Consider the following 17,394-nt stretch of genomic DNA (forward strand, 5'->3'; position numbering starts at 1 on the left):
CTGCCATCCCTCCTTCTGCTCCTTTTCTAGCTCTCAGAATGAATTCTGCTCTGCATTGAGAGATGGCTTGGGACGATGTCCTGCTTTCCTCCTGGCTCCTGAGTCTGTAGGTCTCCGGAGGCCGAAGCACCTGGTCCTCCAGCAGCAATCTCAGGCTGGGAGAGTCTGATTTTCCTTTTCATGATCAGGAGTGCTTTGAAAAAGCATTCTAGCCTTGAGCATTGAAGCAGGATCACAGAATGAGCCTTCAGTCTTCTCTGGGCAAAGACATTGGTCTAGGATAGAAAGTCCTCGGTTGTCCTCCAGGCAGTATGTTTGACAGCTAAGTTGCCCTGACTTCAGCGACTATTCCAGATTTACTGTATTTTGGAGACTCTGCAGAAAGTTAAGTGGATAGAGTGTGACTTCAGCAGCCCCTAAACATGACCGCTGGGTTTGCTAAACAGATGAAATGTCCATGCTTGTGTGGTTTATCTTCACATATATGCCTGGAGATTTCTGAGAATAAGGATGGGGAGAGAGGACGTGGGTGTTTACTTCAGGCCTTCTGGGCCAGGGAAGGAAGGAGGAGAAGCTATCTGTGGAGGAAAACATCTCTCCACAACATCCACATACTTTACATTTGATCCCTGCTGGCTGCCTCTTACCCTGGTTTGGCTCAGAGCCCAGTAGGGAGGCTCCTTCAATAATTCTGAGCTTAGGACATCTGCCTTTCCCTAAAAGTAAGTAAATAAATACAGATCTGTAATTGCTTAGTTTTTTGGTCAGAGCAGACACACTGTTCACCACCCAGTGGCCTGGAAAGAGCACATGTGGTGCACTCCACCTGCCCAAGTGCCTAAGCTTCCCGGGCCTCAGGAGCCTGGTTATTGACTGTGCAAGTCCGGATTCCTGGCCTCTTTCTTAGGTGTACCCTGGCCAGGTCAGAGAAGTGCTCTTTTGATAGAAAGTGGAGCACAGTGAACGAGGCTCAAAACAATCTGGTTCTTGCTTCCTTGTCTTGAGAGATCGCACCACTCCCCTGTTTACACGCTCAGTTCCAGCCACACCAAATGACTCCGAGTTCCACGAATGCGGCCCTGCCTATGTGCGTGCTGTTCCCTGCACTTGGAATGCTTCTTTGGCATCTTCCCTCCAATTCTGACTGACACTCAGGCCCAGGCTCACCTTCTCTAGGAAAATTTTCTTGTCTTCTCCCCTGCAGCCTCACCTCCAAGCCCCTTTGGCTTCCATAGCACCCTGTGTAGACCAGAGTCATGGAGTTATGCACTGTGTATATTCCATATGTCTGTTTACTTATCTGCTCTTTCCATTGGTCCAAGAGGTTTCCAAACCTGCCTGCAAGAGAATCACATGAAACCCCCAACCTTAGACCTATTGGACCCGAGGAATGAAGCCAGGGTGTCTGTATTTTTATTAAGCTTGATTCTGAGGCACAGATAGATTTAGGAATTATTGCCCCATCTTTGTATTTCTGTTTCACTGTCTATTACCAGAGACATAGTCTGCCCTCAAGAAATGTTTGACCCTTCTAATTTCTCTCTGGTAATCTCTTCTTATTTTCACTTCCTTCCCTCACTAGCCCTAGACCAACAATTTGCTTACCTTCTTGCCCTTACCATGTAACACTGTAACCACCAACTATTCATTTTTTCCATTCCTACTGCCAGGCTGCCAGGAGCTGCTGGTGTACTTTCCCAAAGGTTGGTGCCATTGCAAATTCAGGGACTCGAACTGCAAACAGCCCCTGAATGTGCCTGGCAATCCTCTGACCCTGGTCAGCTCTCTCCCATTCTTCAGAGGGACCATTCCCAACCCCACTGTTCCCGCTTCCTCCTGCCTCTGCCCCAGGCCATAGACCATCTTGCCTCCTCGAGGCTGGTGACTGTTGTCTTGTTTAACTGCATATTCTCAGCATCTAGCAGATATTAGACACACAGGAAGTGCTCAGTAAATGTCTGTTGAATGAATAAAAGACATTTGGAAACAAACATCCCCTCTACTGTTGCTGGCAGAGGCAGAGTGGCCTTGTCCTCCAAATGCAGTGTCTGTTGGGTTTTCCTGAAAGGGCACTGCATCCTTGGGCAGGCTCCCCATCTTACCAGTAGATGAAGGCATCTCCCGGCCTTGTCTCCTTTCTTCTACCTCTGGCTTGGCTTTAGGGTCCAAAGTTTCTGCCATATCAGTATCTGGTGTTCTGATTGGGAACAAGGGATTCAAAGACTCCCAACCATGTGGGGGAAGGGAAGCCACAGGGTGCAAGTAAAGGGACAGAGCAGAAAGGCCCTTGGATCAGCAACTTGCTTTAGAGTTCTAGACCACTGTCATTCCAGTGAGTATCAGGCCTGGAATGGCACTAATAAATAACACATTTAAATATATCAGTGAAGACTCGGGACTTTAATACTGATCCTAGATAATTAAAGTGAAAAAGTAAGATTTTTGACTACATAAAAGTAAAACCAGCTTTATTTAAAGTTTACTCTTTATGTCTAATTACCATGAGACACAACAACATTTATATGGAACTATGTTTCAGATTGACATGAACAATTCTTTATTAACAGCGAATTCTGCCTTCAGATTTTATAGTATATGATGAACTAGAAGGCAACAGAGAAAAAGACTTGAAAGACCTATATTATTAACTATAATCTTAATAATCTTACTTTCTCTGTACTGGTTTCCTTAACTGTAAAATAATACTTGCCTCATTTATCTCACCAGGTTGATGTGAGACTCAAGACATGAGATATGTAAGAATGCTCTGGAAACTGCAGTTTCATGCACTGAGGCACGGTTACCATCAGCTTGGTTAGGATGGCCATCTGTGCAGTCTGGTCATTAAGCTGCCATCTGCCCTCTTGCCTCCCTCCTTGCTCACTTCGGTAGGTATCGCTCAAGCATCTAACTACATTTCACCATACGGAATCTTAAAAGATTATGCAGACACTAACATATAGCTAATTCCTATCAGTTCTTAAGGGAGGAGGCTGTTCTTTCACTGTGCTTGAGACTCCTTATCACAAAGCACTGGAAGGGACAGTAGTGACAAGGTTCATTTCCTCCAGGTAGTTAATTCATTTTATCATTTAAAAAAAGGGTTTAGGGATTTTGTTTGTACACAGCACTGGGTTGGGTTCAGTGGGATACAGCATGGTACATCTCAAATCATCTCAGCTCTGAAGTCTGGCAGACTGAGTTCAAATGCAGACTTAGCCATTTACTTAGCTATGCAGCCTTGGCATGTAGTAGTGCCTGCTCTGAGCTTCAAGTTCCTCTTCTGTATTAAGGGGTATTACATATCTTGCAGCGTTATTGAAAGAATTGTAATTAATGCCCGTGAGTGACTGGCACATAACAAGTACAGAGGGGATGACACATGAGCAACAACAGGTTCATCTGCAAGCCCAAAGCGTGGCAATAGGAATTGTGGATAATGAGACATACTGACCAACAGAAAGGGGCAGAGGACCTTTCCAAAGGACCACCTTCAAAAAACAGTGAGGGTCTTATTCCTGGCAGCACCTGAGTATAAGCTGAAATGATCACTGGGAAAGGTGCTTCAGAAAGTATTTCTGCTCAACTCTAGGACCTTTTCAATGTCTAAGATCATTAAAAGAAATGTTCAGCTTAAAGAGAAAATAATAAATTCAAATATCAAAGGGTAGAGATGAGGTGGTACAGTGTCTGTGTTGTAGTTAAACAAATAAATGAGAGAAAGTTAATGATTGCTTCTAAACTGTCACTGAAAATATGACTTAAAGGTTTATTGCAGACTAGGTATTTTTAAATTTTTCCTTTGGTAATCATCAAGAGGGTTGATGCCCAAAAGGACAATGTTGGGAAACTCAATGGCTTTCAAATATGGAACTTGTTTAGGTTGAGAAGTATTAATATGGAAATAGGTGAGTTTGAGGGCTGGTAATTCTTGTGCTCTGATGCGCTTTAGAGATTAGAATAGTGGGCTGAAACAGCAATCAACTGCCATCTATTCCAAGTTACAACATTTTCTTCTGTCTGGGCAATGTGACCACGAGCAGGTCTTTAACTTCCTTGCCCTCAGATTCCTTACCCATTCAGTGAGGTCACCATCTCCCTGTCACGTAGTATGTGTTAAAATATTCTGAACTCCTGAGATTAAGGCCAGTTGCTACTGGGATTATATTTATTCATAATTAAGCAACTCTAAGCAGGTCAGGTACAAATTACTAATAAGGAGAAAGGCAAATACTGTCTGAGGCAAAATTTGCAAACAATCTAATAAATAATTCTCCTAGTTGTGCAGTATGGACCCTGGGGACCATGAGGAAAAACAAAGGATCCTTCTTAGCTTTCCAGGTTTTTCCTCTTCATGGTATGAAAACCTACTCAGATATTGATAAGATAAATTTATACTTCTAAAAAGACAAATATCCCTGAGATAAAGCAAATCTACCATTTGCTTAGGAGAAATGGTTTTTAAATTCCCTTCTTATAGAAAGTAATTTGACCTCTTCCCCCTATTCCCAAATCCCTGAGACTTTGAAAGGATAAAGAAACCAATTTGGAGCGCTTTCAAAGGATTTATTTGCTACAGAATTGCCTGAGCCCACCAACAAGATGAACTCAGGATTTCTGTGTTTAAAAGGATCTTGCTCACTGCTTTGTTTTCACAAGTGCTTCCACATTCAAAAAGCAATTCTTTTTGCCAGCATTTGGCATGCCTAGAAGAGGTTAGAAAAAGTTAAGTCTATAGAATTAGATGTCTAAAAATAGAAAAAAACCCCAAACATTAAGAAATTCCTAATTTGGACAAGTCCTGAGTTGAAATCACATTCATCTGCAAAAAGAACTGTCAGAAATGCTTTTAGGTCAGAAATGCTGTATTTTGTAACTCCAGATCCTGACCTCGGACTTAAATGGTGAGGATCCCAGAAACTGCATGAATGACAGGAGAGACACCATTCAGCTGGCCAGTTCTGGTATGTGTCCTGGCTGGTGAAGTTTTACAAATCTTTTAAACCCAAACCTCTTGGTTCTCTGACACCGATTGTCTTAATCTGTTTCTCGATACTTTTTTAAACAAAAAAACCAAAAAATTTCCCTGTAAGATCACACATTTAAGTATTTGTTGCTTGTGGACAGATACAGAGAAATCAGTATGGATGTGAGTTAACAATTCAGTGACTGAGTTGTGAATCTCTGGATGGCTATGTAAGCTGCAATAAATAAAAGTGCAGGTCTTGCCGGATCTGCACTTGCTGTGCTCCAGAGGTGACCATCCAGGCAAGGTCAACCTGAAGAGGGTGTGAACCCCAGCAGCTGCTCAATGGGTTTAAACCGCCACTCATCTGCCTCCAGCTCTTCTACCAAACCAGCTAGTTTTTCCATCCGAGCAACTTGCTGATCTGTAAAGAGTCAAGGAGGCAATATGTAATACAATGTATTTCCCACGGGACAGTCACCAACCACCAACAGGATGACTGATTTTAAAAATGACTTCTAGAAGGATTTTTCCCCTCAATATTCTAGTAATTATCCTATGTTGGTCAGAAGACTTAATCTTAAAAAAAAAAAAAAGGTAATACTTATCCTCAATGCTATTTGTGTGCTAAATTCGTGATTTGTATACAAAAATCCTAGGGTTACAAGTAATTGCAGCTTTCCCCCCAAAATTATGTTTTCAATGGAGAAACGGTCTGGTCTGTTGGGGGAACAGAGTTCCCTGACACATAAATGAGGGCCTGGTGAGGCATGATGGAACAGAAAATGTCCTATCAGGATGTTAGAGGCCAGGTGGACCATGCGGTATCACATAAGTACTCGAAGATGATGATGGTAACCAGAGACAACAGTAAAAGGTTTCAGAAAGAAGAGGAAAAAGCAATACAAGAGGAGTAGGAAGCATTAATTCCCCTAGAAAACTAACCCTTTTACTTCAACTGTAAGCCTTAATGTGGACTTTGTATCTGGATTAAGACCATAGAATGCTCTTGTCTGCAGGTAATTCGTCCACTGAATTAGCTTGCTAATTTTTTAGGAGTTTCTGTCACAGAGCACTCTGACCTTTCTGAGTCGCCAAGTAAATTTAACACCCCCCCCATTCGTTCTCATAGTTAAGTACACAACACTCACGTGCTTACCATGTTTCACCTGTTTAAGCGTAGATGCCACTTGATAGCTGAAAACAGATTCACAGAGGAATCTCTCAGAGCCATCTACAAACAGAAGAGGAAAAGTTTTAATCTGCTCTAAGGGTTTCATGGCTTCTGATAAACCAAGTAAACATGTCCAGTCTTTTCCCTGCTTTTACATTCAGGGTCTAGTTTTCAGTGTTTACAAAGAGGGATTCTGTTTCATTAGAACTAACACTGCTCTGGTATAAAAGCTACTTCTTCTATACCTAGAATATTAAAATAGTCCCTCTGCTTGTTGAAGAGTTTAAAAATAGTGTTTAAAAAAAACAAAAACAAGAAACCCGAGTCTGATGTCCTGGTCAACATTTCCCCTCTCTTAACCTGACAATTTCTTAATGTTCTCCTATTTTGTATGTCAGGCAAATACTGACAGCTGACACATTTGGCCATGTGACCCCCGTGCTTTTGAAATACAAAGGTACACCAAACCTCTAAATCATTTTCATTCTAAAAACCATAGCTGAGGAAAAATAGCTCTTGTTGATTTTGTATATATCAAATTACATCACTAGGACCATCACAAAACACTGCTGGGAAATTTCATTCTGTAAACAGAAACTGTAACCTTGATTTTTCCAACTGAACCAACACTGCAATTTGGATGGCGATAAGGGTATGGTGCAATTTCAGAACTTAGCACATACTGATGCCAAGAACTGGCAACAAGAAGGTAGCTAACTCAGTCACCACAGTACTTGGAAGATAACTGTGAAACGTAAGCTAGTTCATGTTATTTCTTATCAGACAAGGGCTGATAAAGCAAAACAGACCCCAAAAGACAGAGCGCTCATGTAGGGAAATGTGACTTAAAAGGGCAGCAGAAACCATCTGGGGAAGGGATCTTATTGCAAAAATCCTAAAACAAATGGAGGAAGAGGACATAGCTATCTTTTTTTAGGTGGCAGTTCATGCCAGCACTACTGGGTGTCAAGCACTCACCCATCAATCATGGGTTGGTGTGTCAGCCAGGTATTAAGTGACAAGGAGATAGGACTAACACATTCTGGCTTCATGCTGAGTGTATCACAAGGCAGACCTTATTCTGGAAGCTCATGGTAAAAAAGTAAGAAAAACTATGGATAATATATCCATAAAGCTTGAATATACAACAAAGAGGGCCTCTATCTAATAATATCTTCAAAATTGATGTAAAAATAATATATAATTATTTCCATATATAATACAATATGAATGAAAATATATTATTGATATATACATATTATATATTATTTTAAAATATAATTTCTTTCATAAAGTAATGTACACTTTGGGGATGGTGTTATTCTTTAAATTCAACTTTTTTCCTACATATTGTGCTATATGGGATATGATCCTATCCCATCCTCCCACCCCCATTCCTCTGGCTGAATATAAGTCATTTGTGAGCAGATCATTGAAACTGGGCAAAAAAAATTTATTTTCAATTAACTCAATATTATACTGACTGTCCAAATTAAAAAAATTATCTAGGTAAGCTAATGATATCACTGAGTTTTTTAGATAAGGGCGACGGGCAGCGAATAACTATGAAATCTCACTGTGGGAAGAGGGACTGTGTGAACATTTGACATCAATGATGCAATTTATTATGGCTCTTCTGTGTAAATATGCCACCATTCACTATCCTATTCATACCCTTGCTTAAAGAATCTAATTATAACTCGTTTTATTTTAGAAAGAGCAAAGCATAGAGAATTAGAGCTCATTTCTCAGGTGGTTTGATCCTGAACTTTAAGATCTCACACAAGACAGCAGGCATTCTGGGCTATAAGGATCAGGCCAAGATTTATTGGAAAGCTCTTGGAAGGGCTACCTCCCGCTTACATTCAATCACAGGTGCTATTAAGATAAATGCTTAAGTTACAACATTTGCATATGTCCCTTGGTAATGAATTTCAAAGCAAAAGGATGTAAGCTAATCTTAATCTTTCAGAAAGGCACCTGCATATCACTTTGCTATTCTTTATGTCTATGGAACACTTCTGCTGATTTGCAGCTCTGCATTAACCACAAAGTCCACTGCTTCTTAGCCACATCCTATTAGATGTGATATGTGTACGAATCTAAAGCCTGGAATTTCTCCAGAGAGGAGTCAGCCTGGGGCAATCTGTCTTCCATTTAGAAACTGTAATTAAACCCTTTGTAACACACTAAGTAGCAATACATCAGCTTTCCTTTTAAGGGACAAACAAAGGTTATAAATGGTGAAAAGTTCAGTAAATTGCCCAAATCTAACACCATTGCCAACTCTAATAAATAGGATGCTAACAAATTCAATTAAAAGAGTGTTACCTCACAATAGGAAATTAGACAATGCCAGATAATTTATGCTTCAGTGGCCTACAATGTCACTAAAATCCAGCCACTTCTGGGCTGGAAGGCAGTCTCTAATTTGCTTACTAATAAGTGGGTGATGATAGTCTAACCAAGGACAGGGGAATGCTGAAAACTCTACAGTATACTGCTTATGTGAGCTGTCAGTTATCAGACAGCAGATACAGAAAAAAGTTAATTTACAAGGTTAAGTACAGGTTATTTGGGTTTACCATCCTAGACTTAGGAGAATGCAAGATCAAGTTGAACCTGCTAAGATTATAAACAGCATCCAACCTTGATTCCTAATTACTTTTGTTCCTTACTCTGAACAGGCAACTCTTCCTACTCTATTTTCATACAGGTGTATCTTAGAGATATTGTGGGCTCAGTTTCAGACCACTGTAATAAAGTAAGTCATACTAATTTTTTGGTTTCCTAGTGCATATAAAAGTTAAGTTTATACCATGCTGTAGTCTATTAAGTGTGCAAAAGCATTATGTCTAAAAAGACTGGTGTACAAATCTTAAAAAATATTTGTTTGCTAAAAAATGCTAACCACATGTAAGCCTTTAGCAAACTGTAATCTTTTTGCTGGTGCAGGGTTTGAAATATTGTGAGAATTACCAAAATGTGACACAGACATGAAGTAAGTAAATGCTACTGGAAAAATGGTGTCAACAGATTTGTTCGATGCAGGGCTGCCACAAATCTTGAATTTGTTAAAAAAAAAAACAAAACTGTGTCTGCAAAGCCCAACAAAATGAGGTATGCCTATATCCTACTGTAAGAAAAATGGTCAGGTACCTATGCATTAGATTACTTGCATAATAGTATCACCTATAAACATGGTAGACAATGCTTCCAAATCTAGCATCCTTATTAGCTCACATTTAAGAGTATTCTTTTCAATTTAACATTTTTCATTTGACCAGGATAGTTCAAGGACTGCCATCTCTTAAGTTTTCATAGTCTGCCCTTAAATGTAAGCAGCTTTAAAATATAGGTGAAATTTTAAATGTAAGGCAGAGAATTGAAGTTTGTGTACTGTGAATTTAAACCTAATATAAATTCATCCTACAACAGAAAGCCAACACATTCCTCCATGAAGCACAATGGGATAGAATAAAAGTGGATAGAACTGTAACTTGTTAGAACATCAACATTTAGACTAATCTCAGAAGCCTGTCTTCTTTAATGTTACCAAGTAATCTGGTGTACACTGACAAAGAATGCCGATAGCTTTGAGACCAAGAAGGCACCTCCTGTATTAAATTCCTCCCGTAGCTAGAATTTAAATGCCTTCTATCTTAGGGTCCATTGTGAAACAGTGATTCCTCTTCTGCTGCTATAAAACTCATTAAGCAATTTAAATGCCGCCAACTTTTGACTTGTTTTATGGGAAACTTCCTTAATACCAGGTCTCTGCTGTATATAACTGAAGTCATAATTTATTTTTAGTGCCAAATATGATAAACAAGGCCCCAAATGTTCACTACCTCCAGACTCAGTGATATTAACTTGAGTATTCAGTTAATACAATTGAAGAAAATGAAAAGGCAAAGACAGAAGTACTTACACCTCAGATGTATTACTAAGTACACTATCTGATTGTCTACTTCACTAAACATGATTTGAACCAGTTCTAAAGAGCCTTATGGTCCCAGTCTTCTCTTTTTTTCCTGTCACAAATGAGTCTTCTGTTTGCCCTGGCTTAACCCAAACCTCTGCTTTTTATTAAGCCTGATATAAATGAATAAATATCACCCCTAAAAAGCCAACTCTTAACTAAGTTTGTACCTTTCCTAGACATTTCCAGATTAATTTTTAAACATACTTACTGAAATTTGCAATATTTAAAGCAAAAAAGATCAATATATAATTTAACACAGATGTACTAAAATCAAGTAGATTTTCAATCCTTAATAAGTTCTTTGCTGATTTTTTTCAAAGTATGATGAATAGTTTAATAGTTAAGGACCACTTTCATGAGGATCCCCTGGATGTAGTCAAAATGGAGATTCCTGTGCTTCAAAGTAGAGTAATTTGGAATCTCTAAGCCAGAAATGTACATTTTAAAATGAGCTCTTCATGTGATTTTTATGCGCCCTATTAAGAATTTATTGGTCCAGCTCCTAAAGTGACAGCAACCTGATGAATTCTAGATACTGCTGTTCCATGCTTACAGCCTGTGCCCTGACCTTGGCCAGCCAGTTTGCAAATGTGTGCTGAATAAGATAGGGGATGGTTTGATGCGAATCCAGTTCCAGGGCTGGAAAAACCATTCAGCACTGTCCTGCAGTGGGCCAGGAGTCATCTTCACATACAATAGTAGCAGATTGGTTTCTGTTGCTTCTCAGAACTTCTTTGATGGGACTAATCTATCTGTAGATGAATTGTATTACGAAAAATATATCAAACCTACTGACCATAGGGAAGCAGACTGGTGTCAGGATAAAGCAAACTGGAACAGGTCAATAGAATTCCTGGTTCCAGTGCTGATTTTGTCCTTTCACATGGTTAAATCACTTTATCTCTTCTAGGTCTAAATAACTCTGGATGACCCCCTTGAGTTCCAAAGGCTTGTTCAGCTTCAAAATTCTGATTCTGGAGAAAGATCTGTGTTTTAGAGATACTATTTTGAAATGGGGACAAGAGATGAAATGTGGAGCTGAAACCAGGCAAACTCATCTCTAATCCACTTAATAGCTTTTTACAATTAATGTTCATTGCAGGTCTGAATCCAATTATTCAGCAAAAAGCAGCATGAGATCACCTTCTAACATCTCTCCAGCTCCTTTGGGGTAGGTGAAAAGGGCTTTCCGTGGTGGGGCAAGGTCTGAGACACTGAAACCAGATCCAGTGACAGAGCTTCCACTGACCCCACCAGCTGAGGAAGATGATGAAGAGGCAGCCATTTCCTCTAGGAGAATTCTCACTTCACTACAAAGAAAGAAAAATAGCAATTGGCAAGTTTATGGAAGCGAGACTGACATTTCTTTCTAGCTGCCATAAAAGCCAGCATACAGTTTAGTAAAGAATTAGCTCCCATTTCTTCTACTCTCTCTATTCCCACGATCTTTTATTGATGCCTCAGGCCAAAATGTCACTCAGGATTTTAACTGAAAATATGTTTATTCATAGTTTTTCTACTTAAAACACTACTTCCCACCATTAGCAAAGTGTTTATGTCACTTGGGATTGAGTGTGGGTGATTTATGGGTTATGAAGGGGTAATATGGCAGTGCCAAGGTAGCAATTTGACTGAGGAAATAAATTATATGAGGATAAAACAACCATGCCTCGTAGGACAGTTTGTCTTGGATACATCCTCACCAAGCCACACCAAGAAATTCACTTACAAAATTTTCCAAATAAAATTCCAGAATAACACTGTGTTCTGTTCCCAAGGAAGGGGAATTAGTTGGGAAATACATATTGGCCTTTTTATTCAAAATTTAAAAAAATCTTTTTCATCCAAATGTAATACCCAAGTTGATCACTTGGTGGCGACCCAAAACTGGAATAAAATAGTTCAAGAAAGACTTTAGGACTGACGACCTATTAGGAATAGAGGAGTTGTGTTTAATCTTTTGTCATATCAAAAAGTCAAAAAGTCCACATGTAAATAAGAAAATATGTACCTGAATACGTGACTCCTTACAAAAGTTCAAAACAAAATAGAAGCTAATGATACACATTTACAAAAGATTCATGATCTTAGGAAGAACCCCTTTCTTAGAAAAGGAGGAAAGGGCTGTCTTTCTACCCTCAAGGCCTAGCACAAAACCGGGATCACAGTGTTTCCCGAATGATGAACAAATGACAAAACACAGGGCTAGTAGCTCAACAAAGGTTATGCAGAGGGGATAGAGCTTGGTGTCATGAGGGGTGGTCCATTACTGTTTTCTTTTTCTTCCTCACTTTGCAGATCTGTTTACACAAATCTCCCACCTGGCTGCCAGGCCCAAGGTAGTGCTCAGCAAAATTTCGTTTAATGTTTAAATACTGATGGTGAAGTAGCATGGGATTTGACCCTATCAGGGAAGCTGGAACTATTGGGAGTAGAGATCCTTGGAGGAGAGTGCTGGGGGAGGGGGGGGGTGGAACGACAGCATTCTTATGTTCACATTGATAGGATGAGGATGATCATTTACTTCATGTATGACAGGGTTGGCCTTATATTCATAAACTATTTTCCGTCTCAGCAGAGACATGTCTATTTTCTTAAAAATAATCCTTCCTTTTTAAAATGTCTCCTTATCCAAAAGACGATGAAGTACCCTGGTACAATGGCAAATTATTACAAGCAATCAGTAAACAACATCGTCAAAAAATCGTTCCACTGTGTTCCACTTAAACAGCTGGATTACCGTTCAAAAAGAGTCTACAGCTAAAATCAGGTGGAGTGGAAAGAAAGGGGCCGAACAGAGGAGGGGTCAGAACGCCAGCGGTTCCTAAACTGACTCCAAGCCACAGCACCCGCCCTCGTCCCCGCCCGGTTCTCCAGGGGGCGTCGCCATCCGTGCCGTCCACTGCGCAGGCGCCACCCCTCGGCCCGCATGCGCACTTGTCCGGCGCGGCCTGAGGAAATTTCCTCTTACACGCCCTCTGCGGCAGGCTCCTGTTTCTCCTCCTACTTTCTCCATTTTACTAGTCCCTGCAGGTAGGATCCCAGGGATCAACTCCCTTTCCACCAAGCTCCGAGGGTCCCTGAGCCCTCTGCCACTTACCTTAGCGGCTTCGGCACTTTCCTCCACAGCCCCGCCCCCAAAGCCTGCCCGAGAGGCCGCGTTTAAAACAACAAGGGCGGCGGCGTGCTCGCGCCCTCGTAGAGGGAGCTCGTGGCGGCGTGCGCGCGCCCGTGCGGTAGTGGGCGTGGCCGGGGCGAAGAGGCGCGGAGAACGTGATCTCGGAGAGAACTTCCGGGGCCTTCGCCTGCTCGCCTTACCGCTGTTTTCCTGCGGCAGCGGGTGCTTTTTTCTTCGCTCGCTTTTACGATTCAGGGCTTCATCTTCTCCCACGACGTTGCAGGCGTGCTTTCCTCTCTCTCTCTCTCTACAAACCACCATGAAGCAGGGCTAAATTAATTCCTTTGTTTTTTCTAAGTAGTCTCAGAGCTGCATGGGAAAGACGGGTGAAGGGTTTGCTCTCCCTGAGGCACCTCCCTCTTCCAGAGCTCACTCTGAGGGCCCGACCTTAACATTAAAGTCTGCTTTTGTGCAGAGCCTTTTTTTTTTTTTTAAATTGAGAGATCCTGTTGGAATAAGGCACTAGGGTGTAATTTCAGTTGAGCTGTTGCTAATTATGGCCCCTTTTCCCATATTGAAGTCTTTGCCTTCTATGTTGTTATTTTTCACAACACGAAATCTCTCCTTGGTTCTGTAAGCAAACTAACAATTAAAGCGACTTACTTGCTGAGATCGGATTGAGCATTAGTATATTTTAGTAAGGGTTGATTTTTCTTGGAGGAAGCTCTCTATTTTGGGCTTTAAGACCATCTAACATATGTGGTAGCAACATTGGTAGAACTTAAACCACAGCTAGCCCATAAGCAACCTTTGTTTCCTAAATAATTGATTCTTTAAGTGGTGACTAAAAGCTTGGCATCTCAGTGAGTGGTTTACAGTGTCTGAACACACATTGCTAAGAGGAGGATTTGGTTTGGAGAACCATGTTGGTTAAGCCATTTTAGCAATGTTTTGATAGGAAACTGTATCTAATTGTTGGGTACTGATTTCTAGCACCTCTAAAAGTACTAGGGACTTTTTTCGCCCCTTAAGGGTAAGTGTATTAAATATCCCTAGTTCTTTTAATTGTCCTGCTGGATAGAAATGGTGAGACACTTCGCAGATGTTTAGATAAACATAGAAGGTTGCATTTTACTTTCTTTAGGTAAAGTAATAAGGAGACCTCTGTTCTCTCAGAGTCATGGATAGGCTCAGTACCTTTTAATCACCTTTTCTGGGAATGCTGAATAGTTTACAAATTATAGTCTACAGTGAAGCTGGGAGTGGAATAGTGTAGTGGAAAATGTGGAAATTGATTTAAAACAGCTTAGAGATAGGGGAAATCTAATGGAAACAGAGTTGCTTTTGCTTAGTAAGTACTGTGAACTGATGCTCAAGTATGTCCTTTCAGGCCTCCACATAGAGGTTGGGTTTTTATTTCTGATTAAAACAAAAGGTAAGGTGATCATTTGTTTTTCAGGATTTCACTGGACTTTGATTTGGAGACAGTATCATGGAAGTTCTGCGTCCACAGCTTATAAGAATCGGTGGACGGATTTACAGGAAGAATCCCATCCAAGAACAGACTTATCAACATGAAGAAGATGATGATGACTATTACCAAGGTAGTCCTACTTACTCTTTGGTCAGATTAGAAGTAAAATGTTCTCTGTATTATAGAAGCAATTCTTTGTTTTGTTTCAGTATGTTTCTCTGTAAGTACTGAAATTTGAGACAGCTTCATTTGTGTTTATGTCCGAGGGGACAGATGAGTTTGAGTTTGATGAGATGTTCTCAGTTTGTAAGTCAAGTTATAGTTCATCTTTGTACAGAGGCTTAAATGTAATGAGTAATTTTAGTTAACTGTTAATATTAACCACTAATATTCTGTGACAAAGTTAAGTTCTTTTATCTATAAAGTTATGAAGTAATTTGTGTAATTATCGAAGTGTATGAACATATGTAAAGTGTTTCATCCAATGCTGTTATTATTATTGTAATTTTTCTTTTCTTCTTTGCAGTTATATTCAGGCAGTTTCAAATACACAACCAACATTATTGTTATTTAGGAGTAATTTTAAGAAGTAAGCTGAACAGTTGAAGTGAATTATAAATATTTTCAGGCTAATTAACTTGAACTTGGGTTTAATGCACAAAAAGGGCCTCACAGATTCTCTGCTTCCTTTTCCTTTTGGTTTGTAAGCTTTTCCATTAGGCCCTAAACCTTGGGGCTTAGTCTTCCCCTCGGTCCTTCTCACTGTTGCCTTTCAGCCCTGAGGACTTGAACTCCTTTATTTCACCATCCTCCTTTCTCTTTGTCTTGGCTGTGTGGAGTAAATTCTCCCAGTATCACTCCTGCCTCATCCACTGAAGTGATTTTGTGCTCTAACACTTAAAACCACTGAGTTGTACATTTTAAGAGGATAAATTTTATGTTACATGAATTACATCTCACTAAAAAAGTAGTGAAAAAAATTTAGTGTGTCTTCGCTTTCTGGGAGAAAACAGTTAAATAGCAGTATGTATATACTACTTTTCCAAGGTTCCAAGATTGGAAGATTTAAAATGTGTTTTTTATTCTTTCTTTTTCTTCTAAGAGCAGATCAGAAGGAATGTCAGAGCAGTATTCTGCAGTGTAAAGTGTATTGTTTTTTTTTTTAAACCTTGAGAGTGATTGCCAGCTGGGGAGAAGACTGTTTTTCACATAGCAGCAGCTCTGAGTGAGATGTTACGGTTTCTGTGCAGGCTTCGTGGAGTGTGCAGAAGAGCCCTGTGAAGCCTACGAAGTGGTGCAGACCCCACAAGGTTTCCGGTGTACTGTGAAGGCCCCCAGCCTGCTCTACAAGTGAGTGAGGTCTTCCCACCCCCTGCAGCTTCACGGGAAGGCACTCCCAGGAAACTCAGCAGGAAACTGCCTCTTCTCTTTTCCACACTTACTGCAGTGCTTGATTACTAATGACAAAATAGTGTTTTATGTCCTAGAATTTTTCAGGACTGATTACAGATCCGTTTCATCATTCCAAATGTGTCACCAAGTCCTGTTGATTTTGCCTCTTAAATATCTTTTGAATCCACCACTTATCTTTTTCTTTATAGCCACCCTGCCTCCTCTTCTGTGGATTACTTCAAATAGCCAACCTATGTATGGTGTCTCCACATTGATTCTTGCTCTTCCAATCAGTTCTTCACGTTGAGGGTGAATGATCCTTTTAAATAGGCAAATTTGCTTATTTTACTACCTCTGTTTAAAATCTAACAACATCCTTCCGTTGAAGATGGAGTTGTCTTAAACATGGGAGCAGTGGCCAAAATCTGGAACATGACTTACCCAGCTCTGCATTTTCAGTCTCAACTCATACCACTCTTTGCCTGGCTTTGCACTTAAGCTTAACTGGTTTTCTGCAGTTCCTCAAATGTGCTATGTTCCTTCCTGCCTTTGAGCCTTTGAGCTTTGGCATATGCTGTTCCTTTGCCTTATAATCGCTCCTCTCCCTTCCCTAGTTATATTCTCCTTCCTTAGGGAAGCTTGCTTTGACATCAACATCCCCACCCACCACATTGATTGCCCTACTATATGCTTTTATAATACCCTGTACTTTTCCTCTGTAGCATTTCTCAGACCTGTGTTTATATTTACTTGTGTGCTGTTTGGTATCTCTTCCACTAGGTGGGAGGCTTCTTGAAGGCAGGAATGTGTCTATTCTGTTAACCTCCAATGCTTGTCGAAGACTGATATGCTTTTTCCAGAGTCATCTTTATATGTATATTGCTTGGAAGCTTTGTGCCACTTCAGTCTGTCCTTGCTTGTGTGATGGACCACATTCTGTCCCATATTAACCACTAATATGGTTAGCTTATGTAGCTGACAGGCTTCTTTTGGGCTTGCACCTCTGAAGATAGGCTGGTCTAGGAAGTCCATAGATTGTTTTTCTGTGTAGTACCAGATGAATTAAATGTCCATGCGCCTCTATGAGAGGAGATCTACAAACATGGAATCATACACTTTTAAGCTCCAAGATGCAAATTGTTTCATTTGTATCAACCTTGAGAATCTTCTGAAACACCTATTAAAGATGAAATTCTTCTCCTGGAATGTGGCCGCATGGGAAATGAAATGTTCATCCTGACAGCTCACTTTCCTTTCAGATTCCAGTGACATTTTCCTTTAAGAA

General features: G+C 40.4%; 2 protein-coding genes and 1 long non-coding RNA gene across 15 annotated transcripts in view; 2 read left to right on the forward strand and 1 right to left on the reverse strand.

Annotated features, from left to right (window-relative positions):
• The window catches only part of LOC116660509, a 58,568-nt gene extending 55,623 nt beyond the window's left edge, over positions 1–2,945 (forward strand). For all 9 annotated transcript variants that reach the window (XR_004316064.1, XR_004316065.1, XR_004316063.1 and 6 more), the window contains one exon: positions 2,728–2,945. This is a non-coding gene — a long non-coding RNA (uncharacterized LOC116660509). The remainder of the gene's footprint in view (positions 1–2,727) is intronic.
• Positions 2,946–4,545: 1,600 nt separating this feature from the next.
• ANAPC16 (anaphase promoting complex subunit 16) lies at positions 4,546–13,370 on the reverse strand. The gene is made up of 4 exons (XM_006181151.2): positions 13,226–13,370; positions 11,269–11,435; positions 6,126–6,200; positions 4,546–5,390 (listed from the first exon to the last, which is right to left on the reverse strand). The coding sequence occupies exons 2-4, from the start codon at positions 11,408–11,410 to the stop codon at positions 5,275–5,277; spliced, it is 333 nt and encodes a 110-aa protein (XP_006181213.1). The 5' UTR covers positions 11,411–11,435; positions 13,226–13,370; the 3' UTR covers positions 4,546–5,274.
• ASCC1 (activating signal cointegrator 1 complex subunit 1) overlaps positions 13,013–17,394 on the forward strand; it is an 87,770-nt gene continuing 83,388 nt past the window's right edge. For 2 of the 5 annotated variants that reach the window (XR_004316061.1, XM_006181150.3), the window contains exons 1-3: positions 13,013–13,158; positions 14,703–14,847; positions 15,968–16,067. Coding sequence is in view for 4 of the 5 variants with exons in the window: in XM_006181150.3 (XP_006181212.1) it covers positions 14,736–14,847; positions 15,968–16,067 (212 nt within the window). In the remaining variant the exon portion in view is untranslated. Of the gene's footprint in view, positions 13,159–13,366; positions 13,466–13,544; positions 13,877–14,300; positions 14,595–14,702; positions 14,848–15,967; positions 16,068–17,394 lie in introns of those variants that run through there. The other 3 variants (XM_032470188.1, XM_032470189.1, XM_032470187.1) reach the window with 3 other exon arrangements.

This window comes from Camelus ferus, chromosome 29, assembly GCF_009834535.1.
Source record: "Camelus ferus isolate YT-003-E chromosome 29, BCGSAC_Cfer_1.0, whole genome shotgun sequence".
Lineage (NCBI taxonomy): Eukaryota > Metazoa > Chordata > Mammalia > Artiodactyla > Camelidae > Camelus > Camelus ferus.

Excerpts from the sequence above, each read along its gene's own strand:
- ANAPC16 (XM_006181151.2), bottom strand. The coding sequence starts at position 11,410 with ATGGCTGCCTCTTCATCATCTTCCTCAGCTGGTGGGGTCAGTGGAAGC. Across the intron at positions 6,201-11,268 it reads AGCTGGAGAGATGTTAGAAG|ATGGCTCTGAGAGATTCCTC; the intron begins GTGATCTCATGC and ends TTCTGTTTGTAG. Across the intron at positions 5,391-6,125 it reads GCTTAAACAGGTGAAACATG|ATCAGCAAGTTGCTCGGATG; the intron begins GTAAGCACGTGA and ends GACTCTTTACAG.